General features: G+C 68.2%; 2 protein-coding genes across 2 annotated transcripts; both read left to right on the top strand.

Moving 5' to 3' along the window:
• Positions 1 to 3155: 3155 nt before the first annotated feature.
• On the top strand, positions 3156 to 5736 carry PRRT1 (proline rich transmembrane protein 1). Its single transcript, XM_032677271.1, has 5 exons — positions 3156 to 3298; positions 3364 to 3474; positions 3541 to 4461; positions 5215 to 5390; positions 5492 to 5736. The coding sequence occupies exons 1-5, from the start codon at positions 3156 to 3158 to the stop codon at positions 5656 to 5658; spliced, it is 1518 nt and encodes a 505-aa protein (XP_032533162.1). The 3' UTR covers positions 5659 to 5736.
• Positions 5737 to 11947: 6211 nt separating this feature from the next.
• On the top strand, positions 11948 to 22696 carry TAGLN2 (transgelin 2). The gene is made up of 5 exons (XM_032677272.1): positions 11948 to 12008; positions 16378 to 16570; positions 20093 to 20267; positions 20789 to 20891; positions 22517 to 22696. The coding sequence occupies exons 2-5, from the start codon at positions 16379 to 16381 to the stop codon at positions 22656 to 22658; spliced, it is 612 nt and encodes a 203-aa protein (XP_032533163.1). The 5' UTR covers positions 11948 to 12008; position 16378; the 3' UTR covers positions 22659 to 22696.
• Positions 22697 to 23518: the final 822 nt, after the last annotated feature.

The raw sequence follows: 23518 nt of genomic DNA, 5'->3' as shown, positions 1-23518 counted from the left end.
TCAGGGGTGCCCATCCATCACCTCACGGTCCCGTTTGGGGGGCTGGCAGGGTCAGGGGGTGCCCATCCATCACCTCACGGTCCCGTTTCGGGGGCTGGCAGGGTCAGGGGGTGCCCATCCATCACCTCACAGTCCCGTTTGGGGGGCTGGCAGGGTCAGGGGGTGCCCATCTGTCACCTCATGGTACCGTTTGGGGGGCTGGCAGGGTCAGGGGGTGCCCATCCATCACCTCACAGTCCCGTTTGGGGGGCTGGCAGGGTCAGGGGGTGCCCATCCATCACCTCACAGTCCCGTTTGGGGGGCTGGCAGGGTCAGGGGGTGCCCAGCTGTCACCTCATGGTCCCATTTGGGGGGCTGGCAGGGTCAGGGGGTGCCCATCCATCACCTCATGGTCCCGTTTGGGGGGCTGGCAGGGTCAGGGGGTGCCCATCCATCACCTCACAGTCCCGTTTCGGGGGCTGGCAGGGTCAGGGGGTGCCCATCCATCACCTCACGGTCCCATTTGGGGGGCTGGCAGGGTCAGGGGGTGCCCATCCATCACCTCACAGTCCCGTTTGGGGGGCTGGCAGGGTCAGGGGGTGCCCATCCATCACCTCACAGTCCCGTTTGGGGGGCTGGCAGGGTCAGGGGGTGCCCATCCATCACCTCATGGTCCCGTTTGGGGGGCTGGCAGGGTCAGGGGGTGCCCATCCATCACCTCACAGTCCCGTTTCGGGGGCTGGCAGGGTCAGGGGGTGCCCATCCATCACCTCATGGTCCCGTTTCGGGGGCTGGCAGGGTCAGGGGGTGCCCATCCATCACCTCACGGTCCCGTTTGGGGGGCTGGCAGGGTCAGGGGGTGCCCATCCATCACCTCACAGTCCCGTTTGGGGGGCTGGCAGGGTCAGGGGGTGCCCATCCATCACCTCACAGTCCCATTTCGGGGGCTGGCAGGGTCAGGGGGTGCCCATCTGTCACCTCATGGTACCGTTTGGGGGGCTGGCAGGGTCAGGGGGTGCCCATCTGTCACCTCATGGTCCCGTTTCGGGGGCTGGCAGGGTCAGGGGGTGCCCATCTGTCACCTCATGGTCCCGTTTGGGGGGCTGGCAGGGTCGGGGGGTGCCCATCTGTCACCTCATGGTCCCGTTTTCATTGCTCGCCCCGTGACGTCCCCGCCGTGTCCTCGTGGCCTTTCCAGATCCACCACTCGTGTTCTCCCCCAGCAGGAAGCTGCCACCTCCACAGTAAGTCATGCCACGGCCATGCCACGCTCCTCCCTGGCCCCTCTGTGTCCTGCTGTGCTGTGCCACCCTCCCTGTCCCCTCTGTGTCCTGCCACACCGTGCCACCCTCCCTGTACCACTCCTGCCGTGCCACCCTCCCTGTCCTGCCACCCCATCCTGCTCCCTCTGTGTCCTGCCATGCCGTGCCACCCTCCCTGTCCCACTCCTGCCATGCCACCCTCCCTGTCCTGCCACCCCATCCTGCTCCCTCCCTGCTCCCTCTGTGTCCTGCTGTGCTGTGCCACCCTCCCTGTACCACTCCTGCCATACCACACTCCCTCCCTGTCCTGCCACCCCATGCTGCTCCCTCCCTGTCCCCTCTGTGTCCTGCCACGCCGTGCCACCCTCCCTGTACCACTCCTGCCATGCCATGCCACGCTCCATGTCTGCCACCCCATCCTGCTCCCTCCCTGTCCCCTCTGTGTCCTGCCACCCTCCCTGTCCTGCCACCCCATCCTGCCCCCTCCCTGTCCTGCCATGCCACCCTCCCTGACCCACTCCTGCCATGCCACACTCCCTCCCTGTCCTGCCATGTCATGCCACCCTCCCTGTCCCACTCCTGCCATGCCACACTCCCTGTCCTGCCATGCAATCCTGCTCCCTCTGTGTCCTGTCATGCCGTGCCACCCTCCCTGACCCACTCTTGCCATGCCACACTCCCTCCCTGTCCCCTCTGTGTCCTGCCAGGCTCCCTGTCCTGCCACTTCATCCTGTCCCCTCTCTGTCCCCTGTGTCCTGCCATGCCATGCCACCCTCCCTATCCTGCCATGCCATCCTGCCTCCTCCCTGTCCTGCCATGTCATGCCACCCTCCCTGTCCCACTCCTGCCATGCCACCCTCCCTATCCTGCCACCCCATCCTGCCTCCTCCCTGTCCTGCCATGCCGTGCCACCCTCCCTGTCCCACTCCTGCCATGCCACACTCCCTCCCTGTCCTGTCACCCCATCCTGCTCCCTCTGTGTCCTTCCATGCCACGCTCCCCTCCTTGTCCTGCTCCTGCCTTGCCACGTTCCCATGCCCATCCCACTCCTTCCCTGTCCCATTCCTGACCATGCCACGCTCCCCCATCCCTCTCCTTCTCCATCCCTACTCCTTCCTCATCCTCACTCCTTCCTCATCCCACTCCTTCCTCATCCCACTCCTTCCCCATCCCACTCCTTCCCCATCCCACTCCTTCCCCATCCCACTCCTTCCCCATCCCACTCCTTCCTCATCCCATTCCTTCCTCATCCCACTCCCACCCACCCCACTCCTTCCTCATCCCACTCCTTCCTCATCCCACTCCTTCCTCATCCCACTCCTTCCTCATCCCTACTCCTTCCTCATCCCACTCCTTCCTCATCCCACTCCTTCCTCATCCCACTCCTTCCCCATCCCACTCCCACCCACCCCACTCCTTCCTCATCCCACTCCTTCCTCATCCCACTCCCACCCACCCCACTCCTTCCCCATCCCACTCCCACCCACCCCACTCCTTCCTCATCCCACTCCCACCCACCCCACTCCTTCCTCATCCCACTCCCTCCCATCCCACTCCTTCCCCATCCCACTCCCTCCCCATCCCACTCCTTCCTCATCCCACTCCTTCCTCATCCCACTCCTTCCTCATCCCACTCCCTCCCATCCCACTCCTTCCTCATCCCACTCCTTCCCCATCCCACTCCTTCCTCATCCCACTCCTTCCTCATCCTCACTCCTTCCTCATCCCACTCCTTCCTCATCCCACTCCTTCCCCATCCCACTCCCTCCCATCCCACTCCCACCCCATTATTCACCTGCCACTGGCTGGGAGCACAGGGACAGCTTAGGGACATCTTAGGGACAGGTTGGGGACAGTTTGGGGACAGTTTGGGGACATCCTGGGGACACCCCCCCTCTGCCACTGCCCAGGGCCATGAGGGCCGGGGTCAGCACTGCCCCCAAACTCTCCCCGGGGGGGCATTTTTGGCCGGAGAGCAGAACCGGGGCGAGCACCGAGGGGGTGACCCGGCCCGGCCCGGCCGGTCCCGCCCCGCCGGGGGTGCTGCAGCCCCGCCCGTGTGTCCCCTCCCCGCAGCCTTCCTGGTGGCCCTGGGAGCCCCGACAGCGCGCTGAAGCTGAAGCTGCAGCCCTCGCCGTGCCAGAGCCTGCAGCGGGCACTGCTCTGGGGCGAGAAGGCGGGCACCAGCCTGGGGCTCAGCATCGCCGGCTGCCCGGGCTACGACAGCGGCCCCGGGCTACGAGAGAGCGGCCCCGGGCTACGAGAGCCGGAGCTACGAGAGCCGGGGCTACGAGAGCCGGGGCTACGAGAGCCGGCGCCGCTCGAGCGGATCCGCCGCGGCCCCGACGGGCGCTTCGTGCTGGAGAGCGACCCCCCCCCCGCAGCCCGCGGAGCCCTCCGAGGAGGAGGAGGAGGAAGAAGAGGAGGAGGAGGAGGAGGAGGAAGAGCCCGTGTGGCGCAGGGGGGTCTCGCTGCGCCCCCACCCCGCGGGGCAGCCCCGGCGCGCCGGCGCCCACCGGCACGGGCGTTATTTCGGCTACGGGGGGGGGAGCAGCAGCAGCCCCGTGGCCGAGGAGGGGGCCGGGGCCTTGTGCATCATCGACGTGAGCCCCGTGGCCTCCGCCGCGGCGACCACCAGCAGCAGCACCAGCAGCAGCACCACCCTGCCTTACAGCCCCGCCCGGGAGCCCCCCGAGCCCCCCCCGGGCCGGGACTGTCGCCCCGCGGCCCCCCCGGCCATGAGCGGGATCCTGCAGTACCTCAGCCTGCCCTTCTTCAAGGAGATGTGCGTGGACGGCGACTGGCCCCCCCAAGAGGACGAGGAGGAGGAGGAGGAGGAGGAGGAGGAGCCCGGGGACCCCCCCCGTGCTGGCGGGCACCCCCCCGCCGGCCCCCCGCCCGCGCCGTGCCCGGACTGCATCGACACTTGTGCCAACGCCACCCCCCCCCCTGCCACCCCTGCCCTCCTCCAGCCCCCCCGGCTGCCCCTGGGACCCTCCAAGGCCTCGCTGCCCGGCTCGCCCGCCTGGCCCCGCTGTGCCCCCCCCCACCTCCGGACTGAGCCCCCCGGGCGACCCCCGGAGCCCGCGGTGCCCCCCCCCGAGCAGCTCCCTCGGGGCAGCCTGACCAGCCAGAGCAGCGGCCGCGGCAGCGGCTCCTTCCTGCGGCCCCCCTCGCTGGCCCCGGCCCCGGGGGGCACCTTCCTGGGCATCGGCAAGAGGTGAGACACGGGCGGGACCAGGGTGGGGCTGGCACGGGGGGTGCCCTGGCACGGAGCTGTCCTGCTGCCTCCCGGCACCCCGGGGACACCCCCCTGGGGGTCCCTGCTGTGTCCTCGTGTCCCTCGGGGGAGGGGGACTCGGGGTCTGTCCTGGCACCGCTCGGTGGGATCTGATGCCGTGGGGAACGTGCCCAGCCCTGGGGTCTCAACTCCTTGGGGTCTCTCCTGATGCCCATTCCTTGGGTCTCACCCCCATCCCTGGGGTCTGATGCCCGTTCCTGGGGTCTCACTCCTTGGGGTCTCTCCTGATGCCCATCCCTGGGGTCTCACTCCTTGGGGTCTCTCCTGATGCCCATTCCTGGGGTCTCACCCCCATCCCTGGGGTCTCACTCCTTGGGGTCTCTCCTGATGCCCATTCTTGGGGTCTCACCCCCATTCCTGGGGTCTCACTCCTTGGGGTCTCTCCTGATGCCCATTCCTGGGGTCTCACCCCCATCCCCAGGGTCTCCCTCCCACCCCAGGGGTCTCACCCCCATCCCCAGAGTGTCACCCCCACCCCGGGGGTCTCAACCTCATCCCCAGGGTCTCACCCCCATCCCCAGGGTCTCACTCCCACCCCAGGGTGTCACCCCCACCTCGGGGGTCTCACTCCTCGGGGTCTCTCCTGATGCCCATCCCCAGGGGGTCTCACCCCCACCCCGGGGGTCTCGCCCTCCCCTTTCCCCCCCCTCCGTTCTCCCTCCCCCCCTTCAGGAGAAACACCTCCGTGGACGAGAACTACGAGTGGGACGCGGAATTCGCTCTGGAATCCGAGCTCCTGGAGGCGCTGCAGCTTTACCGGGGCGCGACCACCCCCGCCCGGCCCGGGACCCCCGCCCGGCCCGGCTCCGCCATCGCCCTGCGGGACCTTCAGCAGCGACCCCCCCCCCGTGAGTGCGGCCCCCCCGCGCCCCCCACCCCCGGGCCCGCGCCCCTTTGGCCGCCGCGGGGGTCGCGGCAGCGGGGCCGGACCCTGCGTGTCTCCCCGCAGAGCCCCCCCCCGTGAGGTCGGTGTCGGCGTCGGGGACGCCCCCCCTCCTGCCCCAGACGACCCCCCCGGCCCGCCCCGAGGGGTCTCCGGGGGCTCGGCGGCGCAGGCAGAGGGGGGGAGCCCCTGGGTGCTGCTCAGAGCGCTTCGAGGTGGCCACGCTGCTCTAAGGGACCCGACCCCCCCCCCCCGGGACCCCCCCTCCCTGGATCGGGGGTGAAGGGGTGATGGGAGGGGGGAATAAAGAGGCGTGAGAGCAGCTCTGGCTCGTGTGTGGTGGTGGGGGGGGGACACACCCCAAGCCCACCCTCAGGGGATCTTGCCGCTCGCTGCTCCCCCTGAACTCTCCCTTCCTGGTACCCCCTGTCTTCTCTGTGCCCCCCCCTCTTCCTGGTACCCCCCCATCTTCTCTGTGGCCCCCAAATTGCTGTGCCCCCCCCCACTTCCTGGTACCCCCCATCTTCTCTGTGCCCCCCCATCGTCCTGGTACCCCCCCATCTTCTCTGTGCCTACCCCCCTCTTTCTGGTACCCTCCATCTTCTCTGTGCCCCCCCCCCTTCCTGGTACACCCCATCTTCTCTGTGCCCCCCCTTCTTGGGACCCCCCATCTTCTCTGTGCCCCCCCCCAGTTGCTGTGTCCCCCCATCTTCCTGGTACCCCCCCCATCTTCTCTGTGCCCCCCCCATCTTCCTGGTACCCCCCATCTTCTCTGTGCCCCCCCCATCTTCCTGGCACCCCTCCATCTTCTCTGTGCCCCCCCCCTTCCTGGTACCCCCCATCTTCTCTGTGCCCCCCCCATCTTCCTGGTACCCCCCCATCTTCTCTGTGCCCCCCCCATCTTCCCAGTCCTCCCCTCCCTTCCCAATGTTTCCCCTCCCCAATTTTTGTGCCCCCCTCCCCTTCCTGGCCCCCCCCCATCCTTTGGTGTGTCCCCCCCCCCCCCGCTGCCCCCCCTCCTATCGCTGTGTCCCCCTTTCCTGTCCCCTCTCCGGTGTTCCCGTCCCCTCCTGTCCCCCCCCAATTCCGGGGTGTCCCCTCCCCTTTCCCTTTTTGGGGGGGCGTGGCCTGCGCTCCCCATGCCCTTCTATGGCCATGCCGCGGGACCGCGTCACGCGGGGGCGGGGCCAGACGGGGTGACGTCATCGCTGGAGCCGCTGTCGCGCGTGGGCTCCGGGACGGGTCACGTCGGGTCACGGAGCCCCGGCCGTGTCACACCCCCACACACGGGGTCCCAGCCCCGTGTCACCCCCTGTGTCACCCCCTGTGTCACCCTGGGGGTCCTGCCGTGTCACCCCCCGTGTACCCCCCGGGGTCCCAGCCCCGTGTCACCCCCCGCGTGCCCCCCCGTGTCACCCCCTGAGTCATCCTGGGGTCCTACCGTGTCACCCTCTGTGTCCCCTCGGTGTCCCAGCCCTGTGTCACCCCCTCATGTCACCCTGGGGGTCCTGTCGTGTCACCTCCCGTGTCCCCCCCGGGGTCCCAGCCCCGTGTCACCCCCCGTGTACCCCCCCTGTGTCACCCCCTGTGTCACCCTGGGGTCCTACCGTGTCACCCTCTGTGTCTCCCCCGTGTCCCACCCCCGTGTCACCCCCTGTTTTGCCCCCTCGTGTCACCTTGGGGGTCCTGCCGTGTCACCCCCTGTGTCACCCTGGGGTCCTACCCTGTCACCCCCTGTGTCCCCTCGGTGTCCCACCCCTGTGTCACCCCCTGTGTCACCCTGGGGTCCTACCCTGTCACCCCCTGTGTCACCCCCTGTTTCACCCCCTCGTGTCACCCTGGGGTCCTACCGTGTCACCCCCTGTGTCCCCTCGATGTCCCAGCCCTGTGTCACCCCCTGTGTCACCCTGGGGGTCCTGCCGTGTCACCCCCTGTGTCACCCCCTGTTTCACCCCCTCGTGTCACCCTGGGGTCCTGCTGTGTCACCCCCTGTGTCCCCCCCGTGTCCCACCCCTCTGTCACCCCCGTGTCACCCCCTCATGTCACCCTGTGTCCCCCCGGGGTCCCACCCCTGTGTCACCCCCTGTGTCCCTCTGTGTCCCCTCAAGGTCCTGCTCTGTCACCCCCTGTGTCCCCCCTGGTGTCCCACCCCCCGTGTCACCCCCTGTGTCCCTCTGTGTCCCCCCAAGGTCCTGCCGTGTCACCCCCTGTGTCCCCCCTGGTGTCCCACCCCTGTGTCACCCCCTGTGTCCCTCTGTGTCCCCCCAAAGTCCTGCTGTGTCACCCCCTGTGTCCCCCCTGGTGTCCCACCCCCGTGTCACCCCCTGTGTCCCCCTGTCCCCCCCGCGTGTCCTCCCCTGTGCCACCCCTGGGGGTCCTGTCCCCAAGTCACCCCCTGGGACCTGTCCCCTCCTGCTCTGTGTCACCCTGGGCCTCCTGTGTCACCTTCCCCACCCCCTCGTGTCACCCCTGTCCTGCCACTGTGCCACCCCCCTCCTGCCACCTCCGTGTCACCCCCTGCCCTCGTCTCTCGTGTCCCCCCCCCGTCCCCTGGGCCACCCCCCGCCCTGGTGTCCCCCCCCCCACGTCACCAAACCCACCCAAAATCCCCACCCACAACCCGGAGGGGGGGGTGTACGAGTGACAAAGGTGACAACACCCCCCTGTCACCCCGTGTCACCCGTGGAGGGGGGGGGGGACACCGCGGGGCCGGTCCCCCCCGCCGCAGCCGAGCTCGGGGGACACGGTGGCACCTCGGGGGGGGGTGGGTTGGGTGCTGGGGGGGGTGAGGGGGTGACGGTGACACGGCGGTGGTGGCCCTGCCACCCGTCCGGCCGCTGGTGGCCCCGAGCCCGCGCGTTTGTTTGGTGTTTTGGTGGCGTTTCCCTTGGAAACGGGAGCGGTGCCACCGACTGTCCCCTCCCGGCGCCACTGCGGAGGCCACCTCCCCCCTCCCCTCCCCCCTCCCGGCTGTCCCCGTGTCGCCAGAGCCAGGCCATGGGTGTCCCCACTGCCACCACTGCCCTGTGTCCCCCTGTCACACAGTCACTGTCCCCTGTCACCACAGCCCTGTCACACAGACACTGTCCCCCTGTCACACAGACATTGTCCCTCTGTCACCACAGTCACTGTCCCCTGTCACACAGACACTGTCCCTCTGTCACACAGACACTGTCCCGTCACACAGCCCTGTCACCGCAACCACTGTCCCCACCATGATCACTCTGTCCCTGCCACCACTGCCACTGTCCCCCTGTCACCACAGCCAGTCCCCTGTCACCACTACCCTGTGTCCCCCTCTCACCATGGTCACTGTCCCCCTGTCACCACAGCCCTGTGTCCCTGTCACCACTGCCCTGTGTCCCCCTGTCACACAGCCACTGTCCCCCTGTCACACAGACACTGTCCCCCTGTCACACAGACACTGTCCCCCTGTCACCACAGCCACTGTCCCCTGTCACACAGACACTGTCCCTCTGTCACCACAGCCACTGTCCCCCTGTCACACAGTCACTGTCCCCTTGTCACCACAGCCACTGTCCCCCTGTCACCACTGCCCCCCCGTCCCCACCAAAGCCACCCCGTTGTCACCTCAGCCCCCGCAGCCATCCTGTGTGACACTGCCACCACTGTCACCCCCTGTGACACCCCTGTCACCCTGTCCCCACCACAGCCACCACAGGCACGTGTCCCCAAGCAGCCCCCGTGTCCCCCTGCCACCACGGCCACCTCTGTCCCCACCATGACCACCACAGCCACCCTGTCCTTGGCCACCACGGCCACCTCTGTCCCCACCATGGCCACCACAGCCACCCTGTCCTTGGCCACCACAGCCACCTCTGTCCCCACCTGGGCCACCACAGCCACCCTGTCCTTGGCCACCACAGCCCCCCTGTGCCCACCATAGCCACCATGGCCACCTTGTCCTTGGCCACCACGGCCACCACAGTCTCTTTGTCCCCACCTGGGCCACTAGAGCCACTCTGTCCCTGCCACTCCCCCTGTGTCCCCCTGTCACTCCCCTTGTGTCCCCCGGCCACCACAGCCCCTCTGTCCCCACCTGGGCCACCAGGGCCACCCTGTCCCCACACAGCCTCTGTGTCCCCCTGTCGCCACAGCCCCCCTGTCACAGCCACCCTGTCCCCACCATTGTCACCCTGTCCCAACCTTGGCCACCATGGCCACCCCTGTCCCCATCATGGCCACCACGGCCACCCCTGTCCCCACCACAGCCACTCTGTCCTCACCATTGTCACCCTGTCCCCACCTGGGCCACCACAGCCACCCTGTCCTTGGCCACCAGGGCCACCCTGTCCCCACCAGGGCCACCCTGTCCCCTCCACAGCCACTCTGTCCCCACCTGGGCCACCACGGCCACCCTGTCCCCACCAGGGCCACCCTGTCCCCCCCACAGCCACTCTGTCCCCACCTGGACCACCAGGGCCACCCTCTGTCCCCACCTGGGCCACCAGGGCCACCCTGTCCCCACCACGGCCCCTCTGTCCCCCCTCCCCTTGTTGCCCCCCCTCCCTTTCCCTTCCCGCAGCCCCTCCCGGGGCGGTGCCACTCCCGGGGGAGGCGGGGAGGGGGATTCGGTGCCACCCCCGGGAGCTCGATGTCACTCCCAGGGGACTCGGGGCCACCCCCGGGGAGGGTCCGGTGTCACTCCCGGGGCTTCGGTGTCACTCCCGGGGGTCCGGTGCCACTTCCGGGGGTCCGGTGCCACTCCCGGGGGTTCGGTGCCACTCCCGGGGGTCCGGTGCCACCCCCGTGGGTTCAGTGCCACCCCCGCAGAGGGTTCGGTGCCACTCTCAGGGGTTCGGTGTCACTCCCGGGGGTTCGGTGCCACTCCCGGGGGTTCGGTGTCACTCCCGGGGGTTCGGTGCCACTCTCAGGGGTTCGGTGCCACCCCCGTGGGTTCAGTGCCACCCCCGCAGAGGGTTCGGTGCCACTCTCAGGGGTTCGGTGTCACCCCCGTGGGTTCAGTGCCACTCCAAAGGGTTCGATGCCACTCCGGGGGGTTCGATGCCACTCCCGTGGGGGGCTCAGTGCCACTACCAGGGGTTCGGTGCCACTCCCAGGGGTCCAGTGCCACCCCCGTGGGGGGCTCAGTGCCACTCCCAGGGGTTCGGTGCCACTCCCAGGGGTTCGGTGCCACCCCCGTGGGGGGCTCAGTGCCACTACCAGGGGTTCGGTGCCACTCCCAGGGGTCCAGTGCCACCCCCGTGGGTTCAGTGCCACTCCCAAGGGTTCGGTGCCACTCCCAGGGGTCCAGTACCACCCCCGTGGGGGGCTCAGTGCCACTCCCAGGGCTTCGGTGCCACTCCCAGGGGTTCGGTGCCACTCCCAGGGGTTCGGTGCCACCCCCGGGGGCGGTTCGGTGCCACTCCCAGGGGTTCGGTGCCACCCCCGTGGGGGGCTCAGTGCCACTCCCAGGGGTTCGGTGCCACTCCCAGGGGTTCGGTGCCACCCCCGTGGGGGGCTCAGTGCCACTACCAGGGGTTCGGTGCCACTCCCGCGGGGGGTTCGGTGCCACTCCCGTGGAGGGCTCGGTGCCACTCCCAAGGGTTCGGTGCCACTCCCAGGGGTTCGGTGCCACCCCCGTGGGAGGCTCAGTGCCACTACCAGGGGTTTGGTGCCACTCCCAGGGGTTCGGTGCCACCCCCGTGGGGGGCTCAGTGCCACTCCCAGGGGTTCGGTGCCACCCCCGTGGGGGGCTCAGTGCCACTCCCAGGGGTTCGGTGCCACTCCCAGGGGGCTCGGTGCCACCCCCGGGGGCGGTTCGGTACCACTCCCAGGGGTCCAGTGCCACCCCCGTGGGTTCAGTGCCACTCCCAGGGGTTCAGTGCCACTCCCAAGGGTTCGGTGCCACCCCCGGAGGCGGTTCAGTGCCACTCCCAAGGGTTCGGTGCCACTCCCAGGGGTTCGGTGCCACCCCCGTGGGGGGCTCAGTGCCACTCCCAAGGGCTCAGTGCCACTCCCGCGGGGGGTTCGGTTCCCCCCCGTGGGTTCAATGCCACTCCCAGGGGTTCGGTGCCACCCCCGTGGGGGGCTCAGTGCCACTCCCAGGGGTTCGGTGCCCCCCCCATTGGTTCAATGCCACTCCCAGGGGTTCGGTGCCACCCCCGGGGGCGGTTCGGTGCCACTCCCAGGGGTTCGGTGCCACCCCCGGGGGCGGTTCGGTGCCACTCCCAGGGGTTCGGTGCCCCCCCCATTGGTTCAATGCCACTCCCAGGGGTTCGGTGCCACCCCCGGGGGCGGTTCGGTGCCACTCCCAGGGGTTCGGTGCCACCCCCGTGGGGGGCTCAGTGCCTCTCCCAGGGGTTCGGTGCCACCCCCGTGGGGGCGGTTCGTTGCCACCCCCGGGGGTTGGGTGCCACGCCCGGGAAGGGTTCTGTGCCACTCCCAGGGGCTCGGTGCCAGCCCCGGTGCCCGCGCTGGCGGCCGGTCCCGCCCCGGGGGCGGGCGGTGCCGGGCGGTGCCGGGGCCGCCCCCGCCCGCGGTGACATCAGCCCTGAAAAGGGCGCGGGCGGCGGCGACATCCGGCACTGCCACCCCGGGGACAGCGGGACCGGCGCCGCAGGTAGGCACGGCCACCGGGCACCGGGCACCGGGAGCGGGCACGGGGCACCGGGAGCGGGAGCGGGCACCGGGAGCGGGATGGGCAGCGGGAGGTGCCACCAGCACAGGGGGATGGGGACAGCGAGGGGGGACCACTCACCCCCCGCCCCCTCCCCGGGGTGTCCCCCCCGAACCACCCCCCCCAAGCCCCCGCGCCCGCGGAGCCCCCTGGACACGCCCGGGAAACCGGACCCGGGTGGGGCTTCCGGCCCTTCCCGCGGGGGGCGGGGGGGGGGAGCCCGGGGAGAGGCCGCGGGGGGGGCTCCGGACCCCTCCCCGTGTCCCTGAGGGGTCCCCTCCATGTGTGTCCCCCGGGGTCCCCTCCCCGTGTTCCCCCCGGGGTCCTCTCCCTGTGTCCCCAAGGAGTCCCCTCCACGTGTCCCTCAAGGGTCCCCTCCATGTGTCCCCCCCGGGGTCCCCTCCATGTGTCCCCGAGGGGTCCCCTCCCCGTGTCCCCAAAGGGTCCCCTCCATGTGTCCCCCCCGGGGTCCTCTCCCTGTGTCCCTAAGGGGTCCCCTCCACGTGTCCCCCTCGGGGTCCCCTCCCCGGGGGTCTCTGGGGTCACCAGGGTGGCCGTGTCCCCTCCCCGCTGCCCCCCGGGGGGTTTTTGAGGGTCCCCGGGGTGGCTCTGTGGTGGCTGCCCCCCTCGCCCCGTGTCCCCTCCCGGGGTCCCCTCCCTGCAGCCCCCGGGGGTCTCTGGGGGGTCACCAGGGTGGCCGTGTCCCCTCCCTGCAGCCCCCGGGGGTCTCTGGGGTCACCAGGGTGACCGTGTCCCCTCTCTGTACCCCCCGGGGGTCTCTGGGGTCACCAGGGTGACCGTGTCCCCTCCCTGCAGCCCCCCGGGGGTCTCTGGGGTCACCAGGGTGGCCGTGTCCCCTCCCTGCAGCCCCCCGGGGGTCTCTGGGGTCACCAGGGTGGCCGTGTCCCCTCCTCGATGCCCCCCAGGGTGTTTTGAGGGTCTCCAGGGTGACCGTGTCCCCTCCCTGCACCCCCCGGGGGTCTCTGGGGTTACCACGGTGGTCGTGTCCCCTCCCCGCTGCCCCCCGGGGTATTTTGGGGGTCCCCGGGGTTGCCCTGTCCTGGCTGTGCCCCCCTGCCTGTTGTCACCGGGGGTCCCCAGGGTGCCCCGGTCCCCCCGGGGGTGCCCACAGCCCCCCGAGGCAATGCCCACAGCCCCCCGAGGGGGTGCCCAGCCTGACCCTGGGGACCCTAGGGTGGCTCCCCCCGAGCTGAGACCCCCCCAATACCCACCGGGCTGGGCACAACCCCTTCCCGCGGGCTCCGGGGGGGTCTCCGGAGCAACGGAGCCGGGACCGGGCGTGTCCCCCCCCCGCGTTCCCCCCCCCCCGCCGCCTCCTCCTGGGCAAGCCCCGGCTGGGTCGGGAAATGATCCCAGTTCCAGCTCCTTTGTTTCCCAATCCCTTGGCCCCCCCGCCGGGCGCTCCCCAAACCCCCCCCCCCCTTTCCCTCCCGGGGGGCTCCCCGTGCCACCCCCCCCCGGCCTGGGGGGCACCCCCCGACCTGATCTTGGCCTCTGAGACCCCCTGGGACCCCCCCCCTACACACCGTGGATTTGGGTCTGGGGGAGGGGGGGTGTTGGATTTCCTCCTGTCCCCCCTCCCCTGGTGACAGGACCCCCCCCCCCCCGGCCCGGGGGGCACCCCCTGACCCGACCCTGAGCTCTGGGACCCCCCCTCGGTGGATTTGGGTCTGGGGGAGATGTGTTGGATTTCCTCCTGTCCCCCCTCCCCTGGTGACAGGACCCCCCCCCCCAAAAAAAAACCTGGAGCCACGTGGGTGACACGGACCCCAAAGTGGCACCCCCGGGGGGGGGGTTGGGGATCTGCCACATGTCCCCGACTGGCACCGGGGGGGGGGGACACCGGGGTGGGCAGCGGCACCCCCTGCCCTGGGGGGGGGTGATTTTGGGGGGGGATCAGCACGTGCTTCAGCCTCGGGGTGCCCCCCAAATCCCCGGGGGAGGGGGGGCAGGATGGGGACAATGGCACCGGTGGGCACAGGGGGGGCACGCAGAGGGCACAGGGGGACTTGGGGGGGGGGTCTCTGGGGGGGCTCAGGGCCCCCCGTTTGCGTGGGCAGGGCACCCGTGTGTGGGTGTGTCCACCCCCCCCCCCCGTGGGCACGGAGTCCCTGGAGGGCACAACCCCGAAGTGGCACCGCCCCGAGTGGCACTTTGGCCGGGGTGGGGTCCTGCCGGGGTGGGGACACCCCCTTTTTCCCCCCCTTTCCCCCCCCCCCTCCAGGGGCTCCCGTGCCAATCCCAGATCCGGGATGTGGCTCCGTGCCCGGGCACACGGGGGGGGGGGGAGCTCCGGGAGCACCGGGGGGGGGGGGGGACGAGCAGCGGGCACGGGGGGCTCGGGGTGGGCACCGGGTGGGCACCGGGGGGGTTCAGGGGTCCTGGGGGGGTCCCTCTGCGGTGCTGGGGGTGGGCACAGCCCCCGTGCCCGCTGTGGGGAGGGCTGGGCAGGAAGAGGGCAGAGCCCTGGCAGCGCCTGGCGGGCACAGATAAGGCTCCTCCGGGCCGGACGGGGCCCTGCCAGGGCACGGGCACGGGGGGGCCCAGTGCCACCAGTGCCACCAGTGCCAGCCTGGCCCCACCAGAGCCACCAGTGCCAGCCTGGCCCCACCAGTGCCATCAGTGCCAGCCTGGCCCCACCAGAGCCACCAAAGCCACTCTGGCCCCGCCCCGGCCCCTTTGGCCCCATCTGGGCCACCAGAACCACCCTGTCCTTGGGCACCATTGCCACCCTGGCCCTACCAGTGCCACCAGTGCCAACCTGGCCCCACCAGTGCCATCAGTGCCACCCTGGCCCCACCTGGGCCACCAGTGCCACCCTGTCCTTGGCCACCAGTGCCACCCTGGCCCCACCAGTGCCACCAGTGCCAGCCTGACCCCACCAGAGCCACCAAAGCCACTCTGGCCCCACCCTGGCCCCTTTGGCCCCATCTGGGCCACCAGTGCCACTCTGTCCTTGGGCATCAGTGCCAGCCTGGCCCCACCAGAGCCACCCTGGCCCCACCTGGGCCACCAGAGCCACCCTGTCCTTGGCCACCAGTGCCACCCTGGCCCCACCAGTGCCACCCTGGCCCCACCAGAGCCAACCTGGCCCCACCAGAGCCACCAAAGCCACTCTGGCCCCACCCCGGCCCCTCTGGTCCCGTCTGGGCCACCAGAACCACCCTGTCCTTGGCCACCAGTGCCACCCTCTCCCCACCATGGCCACCCTGTCCTTGCCACTCCCCCTGTGTCCCCTGCCACCAGAGCCACCCTGTCCTTGGCCACCACATCCCCCCTGTCCCCAGCACAGCCCCCCTGTGTCCCCAGTCTCCACCACAGCCCCCCTGTCCCTACCTGGGCCACCACAACCACTCTGTCCTTGGCCACCATGGCCCCTCTGTGCCCACCTGGGCCACCACAACCCCCCTGTCCTTGGCCACCACAACCCTCCTGTGTCCCCTGTCCCTGCCACTCCCCTTGTGTCCCCTGTCCCACCACAGCCCCTCTGTCCCTACCTGGGCCACCACAACCACCCTGTCCTTGGCCACCACAACCCCCCTGTGTCCCCTGTCCCCACCACAACCCCCCTGTGTCCCCTGTCCCCACCACAACCCCCCTGTGTCCCCTGTCCCCACCACAGCCCCTCTGTCCCCACCTGGGCCACCACAACCCCCCTGTACCCCCTGTCCCCACCACAGCCCCTCTGTCCCTGTCCCCACCACAGCCCCCCTCTGTCCCCACCTGGGCCACCACAACCCCCCTGTCTCACCTGGGCCACCACAGCCACCCTGTCCTTGACCACCACAACCCCTCTGTCCCCGCCACAGCCCCTGTCCCTACCTGGGCCACCACAACCCCCCTGTCCTTGGCCCCCACAGCCCCCCTGTGTCCCCTGTCCCCACCACAACCTCCCTGTCCCTACCTGGGCCACCACAACCCCCCTGTCTCACCTGGGCCACCACAATGCCCCTGTCCTTGGCCACCACAGCCCCCCTCTGCCCCCTGTCCCACCACAGCCCTCCTGTGTCCCCTGTCCCACCACAGCCCCCCTGTGTCCCCTGTCCCACCATAACCCCTCTGTCCCCACCTGGGCCACCGCAACCCCCCTGTCCTTGGCCACCACAGCCCCCCTGTGTCCCCTGTCCCCACCACAGCCCCCCTGTGCCCCCTGTCCCCACCACAGCCCCCCTGTCTCACCTGGGCCACCACAACCCCCCTGTGCCCCCTGTCCCCACCACAGCCTCCCTGTCTCACCTGGGCCACCACAACCCCTCTTTCCTTGGCCCCCACGGCCCCCCTGTGCCCCCAGGATGGCGAACCGGGGCCCGTCGTACGGGCTGAGCCGGGAGGTGCAGCAGAAGATCGAGCGCCAGTACGACCCCGAGCTGGAGCAGCTGCTCGTGCGCTGGGTCCTCGCCCAGTGCGGCGGCGACGGCGGCCCCGCCCCGGCCCCGCCCGAGCCCGGTAGGGACGGCTTCCAGCAGTGGCTCAAGGATGGCACCGTGAGTGCCCCGGGGGGGGACACCCCAGAGCTGACCCCGTACTGACCCCAGAACTGATCCTATAGCCCTGACCCCAGAGCTGACCCCGTACTGACCCCAGAACTGATCCTATAGCCCTGACCCCAGAGCTGACCCCGTACTGACCCCAGAACTGATCCTATAGCCCTGACCCCAGAGCTGACCCCGTACTGACCCCAGAACTGATCCTATAGCCCTGACCCCAGAGCTGACCCCGTACTGACCCCAGAACTGATCCTATAGCCCTGACCTCAGAGCTGACCCTGTACTGACCCCAGAACTGATCCTATAGCCCTGACCCCAGAGCTGACCCCAGAACTGATCCTATAGCCCTGACCCCATAACTGACCCCGTACTGATCCCAGAACTGATCCTATAGCCCTGACCCCATAACTGACCCCGTACTGATCCCAGAACTGATCCTATAGCCCTGACCCCAGAACTGACCCCGTACTGATCCCAGAACTGATCCTATAGCCCTGACCCCAGAGCTGACCCCGTACTGACCCCAGAACTGACCCCATAACTGATACTACGGCCCTGACCCCAGAACTGGCCCCAGAACTGATACTACAACTGACCCCATAACTGACCCCATACTGACCCCAGAACTGATCCTACAGCCCTGACCCCAGAACTGATCCCATAACTGACCCCATACTGACCCCAGAACTGACCCCAGAACTGATCCCATAACTGACCCCATAGCTGACCCCATAGCTGACCCCAGAACTGACCCCAGAACTGATACTACGGCCCTGACCCCACACTGACCCCAGAACTGATCCTACAGCCCTGACCCCATAACTGACCCCATAACTGACCCCAGAACTGATCCTATAGCCCTGACCCCAGAGCTGACCCCGTACTGACCCCAGAACTGATCCTATAGCCCTGACCCCATAGCTGACCCCATACTGACCCCAGAACTGATCCTATAGCCCTGACCCCAGAGCTGACCCCGTACTGATCCCAGAACTGACCCCAGAACTGATCCTACGGCCCTGACCCCATACTGACCCCATACTGACCCCAGAACTGATCCCATAACTGATACTACGGCCCTGACCCCAGAACTGACCCCAGAACTGATCCTACAGCCCTGACCCCAGAACTGGCCCCAGAACTGATCCTACAGCCCTGACCCCACACTGACCCCAGAACTGACCCCAGAACTGATCCTACAGCCCTGACCCCACAACTGACCCCATAACTGATACTACAACTGACCCTATAACTGACCCCATAACCGATCCTACAATTGACCCCACAACTGACTCCACAACAGACCCCACAACTGATCCTACAGCCCTGACCCCACACTGACCCCATAACTGACCCCACACTGATCCCATAACTGACCCACACTGACCCCAAACCCTGAACCAAACCCTGACCCCAAACCCGACCCCAAACCTGACCCCTGACCCCAAACCCCACCCCAAAGGTGACCCCAAACATGCCCCTGAACTGACCCCAAAGCCGACCTCAAACCTACCCCCAAAGCTGACCCCAAACCCGACCCCAAAGCTGACCTCTGACCCCAAACCCGACCCCAAAGCTGACCCCAAAGCTGACCCCAAAGGTGACCCCAAATCCAACCCCAAACCTGCTCCCACAACTGACCCTAAACCTGACCCCAAAGGTGACCCCAAAACCCAACCCCAAACCCCAACCCCCAGCCCCTGACCCCAAACCTGACCCCAAAGGTGACCCCAAAGGTGACCCCAAACCTCAAACCCAACCCCACACCTGACCCCAACCCCTGACCCCAAACCTGACCCCAAACCCTGAACCCAACCCTGACCCCAAACCCAACCCCAAAGCTGACCCCAAACCTGACTCCAAACCCCAACCCCTGAACCAAACCCTTGACCCCAAACCCTGACCCCTGACCCCAAACCCCAACCCCTGACCCCAAACCTGACCCCAAAGCTGACCCCACAACTCACTGCAAAGCTGACCCCAAACCCAACCCCTGACCCCAAACCCAACCCCTGACCCCAAACCCCAACCCCTGACCCCCAACCCAACCCCTGACCCCAAACCCAACCCCTGATCCCAAACCTGACCCCAACCCCTGACCCCAAACCCCAACCCCTGACCCCAAACCCAACCCCTGACCCCAAACCCTGACCCCAACCCCAACCCCAACCCCTGACCCCAAACCCTGACCCCAACCCCAACCCCAACCCCTGACCCCAAACCCCAACCCCAAACCCCAACCCCTGACCCCAAACCCCAACCCCTGACCCCAAACCCCAACCCCTGACCCCAATCTGACCCCTGACCCCAAACCCCAACCCCTGACCCCAAACCCCAACCCCTGACCCCAACCCCTGACCCCAACCCCTGACCCCAAACCCCAACCCTGACCCCAAACCCAACCCCTGACCCCAACCCCTGACCCCAACCCCTGACCCCAAACCCCAACCCCTGACCCCAAACCCTGACCCCAACCCCAACCCCTGACCCCAACCCCAACCCCTGACCCCAAACCCCAACCCCTGACCCCAAACCCAACCCCTGACCCCAAACCCCAACCCCTGACCCCAACCCCTGACCCCAAACCCCAACCCCTGACCCCAAACCCAACCCCTGACCCCAAACCCCAACCCCTGACCCCAACTCCTGACCCCAAACCCCAACCCTTGACCCCAAACCCCAACCCCTGACCCCAAACCCCAACCCCTGACCCCAAACCCCAACTCCTGACCCCAACCCCAACCCCTGACCCCAAACCCCAACTCCTGACCCCAACCCCTGACCCCAAACCCCAACTCCTGACCCCAACCCTGACCCCAAACCCCAACTCCTGACCCCAAACCCAACCCCTGACCCCAAACCCAACCCCTGACCCCAACCCTGACCCCTGACCCCAACCCTGACCCCAAACCCCAACCCCTGACCCCAAACCCCAACCCCTGACCCCAAACCCCAACTCCTGACCCCAAACCCAACCCCTGACCCCAAACCCCAACCCTTGACCCCAAACCCCAACCCCTGACCCCAAACCCAACCCCTGACCCCAAACCCAACCCCTGACCCCAACCCCTGACCCCAAACCCCAACCCCTGACCCCAAACCCAACCCCTGACCCCAACCCCTGACCCCAACCCCAACCCCTGACCCCAAACCCCAACCCCTGACCCCAAACCCCAACCCCAAACCCCAACCCCTGACCCCAAACCCCAACACCTGACCCCAAACCCCAACCCTGACCCCAAACCCCAACCCCTGACCCCAACCCCTGACCCCAACCCCTGACCCCAAACCCCAACCCTGACCCCAAACCCCAACCCCTGACCCCAACCCCTGACCCCAACCCCTGACCCCAACCCCAACCCCTGACCCCAAACCCCAACCCCTGACCCCAAACCCAACCCCTGACCCCAAACCCCAACCCCTGACCCCAATCTGACCCCTGACCCCAAACCCCAACCCCTGACCCCAAACCTGACCCCTGACCCCAACCCCTGACCCCAAATCCCGCCCACCCCGCAGGTTCTGTGCCGGCTCATCAACAGCCTCCACCCTCGGGATCGGCCCCCGGTGCCCAAAATCCAGGGATCCTCCATGGCCTTCAAACAGATGGAGCAGATCTCCCAATTCCTGCAGGCGGCCGAGCGCTACGGGATCGCCCCCACCGACATCTTCCAGACCGTGGATCTCTGGGAAGGTGGGAATGGGAATGGGATCGGGAATGAGGGGGGTTATGGGATCATGGACATCTTCCAGAGCGTGGATCTCTGGGAAGGTGGGAATGGGATTGGGAATGGGAATGAGGGGGGTTATGGGATCATGGACATCTTCCAGAGCGTGGATCTCTGGGAAGGTGGGAATGGGATTGGGATCGGGAATGGGATTGGGAATGGGATCGGGAATGAAGGGGGTTATGGGATCATGGACATCTTCCAGACCGTGGATCTCTGGGAAGGTGGGAATGGGATTGGGAATGGGAATGAGGGGGGTTATGGGATCATGGACATCTTCCAGAGCATGGATCTCTGGGAAGGTGGGAATGGGAATGGGAATGGGATCGGGAATGGTCCCAGCCCGTGGATCTCTGGGAAGGGGGCACAGGGTGGGCACGGGGTGGGCACAGGGTGGGCACAGGGTGGGTATGGGGTGGGCACAGGGTGGGCACAGGGTGGGCACAGGGTGGGCACAGCACGGTGCCAACCCCGTGGGGTCCCCCAGGGAAGAACCTGGCGTGTGTGCAGCGCACACTGATGAACCTGGGCAGCCTGGCAGCCGCCAAGGGCGACGGGCTCTTCCGAGGAGACCCCAACTGGTTCCCCAAGTAGGTGCCAGGGGGGTGCCCGGCCCCAAAATCCCCCACAGGGACCCTGGGGAGGGGGGTTTGGGGTCCCCGGGGGGGGGGTTTCAGCGTCCCTGGGAGATTTCGGGGGGTCCCTGAGGGGATTGGGGGGATCCTGGGGAGGGGTTTTGGGGGTCCCTGGGGCGGTTTTGGGACCCTGCGGAGGGGGTTTGGGGTTCCAAGGGGGTATTTGGGGACCCTGGGGAGGGTTTTAGGGTTCCAAGGAGGTTCTGGGGGGCACTGGAGGGGGTTATAGGGGACCCTGGGGAGGGGGTTTGGGGTTCCAAGGGGGTATTTGGGGACCCTGGGGAGGGTTTTAGGGTTCCAAGGAGGTTCTGGGGGGCACTGGAGGGGGTTATAGGGGACCCTGGGGAGGGGGTTTGGGGTTCCAAGGGGGTATTTGGGGACCCCGGGGAGGGTTTTGGGGTTCCAAGGGTGTCCTAGGGTGTTTGGGGAGGGGTTATAGGGGACCCTGGAGAGGGTTTTAGGTTTCCAAGGGGTTCCTGGGGGTCCCCAGGGAGTGGGTTTGGAGGGTCCCTGGGGCAGTTTTGGGACCCTGGGGGAGGGAGTTTGGGGTTCCAAGGGATTCCTGGGGGTCTCAGGGGGGGTGTTGGGGTTCCAAGGGGTTCCTGGGGGTCCCTGGGGAGAGGGTTTGGGGTTCCAAGAGGGTATTTGGGGACCCTGGGGAGGGGGTTTGGGGTTCCAAGGGGTTCCTGGGGTTCCCTGGGGAGGGGGTTCGGGATTCCAAGGGGGTATTTAGGACCCTGGGGAGGGGGTTTGGGATTCCAAGGGGTTCCTGGGGGTCCCCGGGGGGTGGGTTTCGAGGGTCCCTGGGGCGTTTTTGGGACCCTGGGAGAGGGAGTTTGGGGTTCCAAGGGGTTCTTGGGGGAGTCTCAGGGGATTACAGAGGACCCTGGGGACGGGGTTTGGGGTTTCAAGGGGGGCCGGGGGGTCCCTGGGGAGGGGGTTCGGGATTCCAAGGGGATATTTAGGACCCTGGGGAGGGGGGTTGGGATTCCAAGGGGTTCCTGGGGGTCCCTGGGGAGAGGGTTTGGGGTTCCAAGGGGGTTCCTGGGGTTCCCTGGGGAGGGGGTTCGGGATTCCAAGGGGATATTTAGGACCCTGGGGAGGGGGTTTGGGATTCCAAGGGGTTCCTGGGGGTCCCCAGGGGGTGGGTTTCGAGGGTCCCTGGGGCGTTTTTGGGACCCTGGGAGAGGGAGTTTGGGGTTCCAAGGGGTTCTTGGGGGAGTCTCAGGGGATTACAGAGGACCCTGGGGACGGGGTTTGGGGTTTCAAGGGGGGCCGGGGGGTCCCTGGGGAGGGGGTTCGGGGATCCAAGGGGGTATTTAGGACCCTGGGGAGGGGGTTTGGGATTCCAAGGGTTCCTGGGGGTCCCTGGGGAGAGGGTTTGGGGTTCCAAGAGGGTATTTGGGGACCCTGGGGAGAGGGTTCGGGGTTCCAAGGGGATATTTAGGACCCTGGGGAGGGGATGCTGGGGTTCCAAGGGGATATTTAGGACCCTGGGGAGGGGGGTTTGGGATTCCAAGGGGTTCCTGGGGGTCTCGGGGGGGGGTCTCTCGCTGACCCCCCGTCCCCGGCGGGCGCAGGAAGTCGCAGGAGAACCGCCGGGTGTTCTCGGAGGACAAGCTGAAGGAGGGGCAGAGCGTCATCGGGCTGCAGATGGGCACCAACCGCGGCGCGTCCCAGGCGGGCATGACGGGCTACGGGATGCCCCGACAGATCCTCTGAGCCCCCCCTCCCAGAGCCAGGACCACCCCCAGCCCCCCCCAAAACACCCCAAACCCCCCCGAGGACCAGTCGGGTGCCCCCCTCTACGCTGGGAGCCCCCCCTTGCCCCCCAAAAATGCCTCAAACCCCCGGTGGATCAATCGGGTGCCTCCCCCAGAACGGGCACCCCCCCAGCCCCCCAAAACACCCCAAACCCCCGCCGAGGACCAACCGGATGCCCCCCAACACCGGGACCCCCCCCAACCCCCCAAAACACCCCAAACCCCGCCGAGGACCAACAGAGTGCCCCCCCACGCTGGGAGCCCCCCAAAACACCCCAAATCCCCCCGCAGATCAGTCGGGTGCCCCTGAACACCGGGACCCCTCCCGGCCCCCCAAAACACCCCAAATCCCCCCGCGGACCAACCGGGTGCCCCCCAATACCGGGACCCCTCCCGGCCCCCTAAAATACCCCAAATCCCCCCGCAGATCAATCGGGTGCCCCCCAACACCGGGACCCCCTCCTTGCCCCCCAAAAATGCCTCAAACCCCCGGTGGATGAATCGGGTGCCCCCCAACACCAGGACCCCTCCCAGCCCCCCAAAACACCCCAAATCCCCGCCGAGGACCAACTGGGTGCCCCCCCACGCTGGGAGCCCCCCAAAACACCCCAAATCCCCCCGTGGATCAATCGGGTGCCCCCCAACACCGGGACCCCCCCCAAGCCCCCCAAAACACCCCAAACCCCCGCCGAGGTCCAACCGCGTGCCCCCCCCCCCACTGGGAGCACCCCAAATCCCCCCGCGGACCAATCGGGTGCCCCCCAACACCGGGACCCCCCCCAACCCCCCAAAACACCCCAAACCCCGCCGAGGACCAAC

The sequence above is a fragment of the Chiroxiphia lanceolata genome, unplaced genomic scaffold, assembly GCF_009829145.1.
Source record: "Chiroxiphia lanceolata isolate bChiLan1 unplaced genomic scaffold, bChiLan1.pri scaffold_109_arrow_ctg1, whole genome shotgun sequence".
NCBI lineage: Eukaryota > Metazoa > Chordata > Aves > Passeriformes > Pipridae > Chiroxiphia > Chiroxiphia lanceolata.
This window is presented reverse-complemented; position numbering and strand designations above follow the sequence as displayed.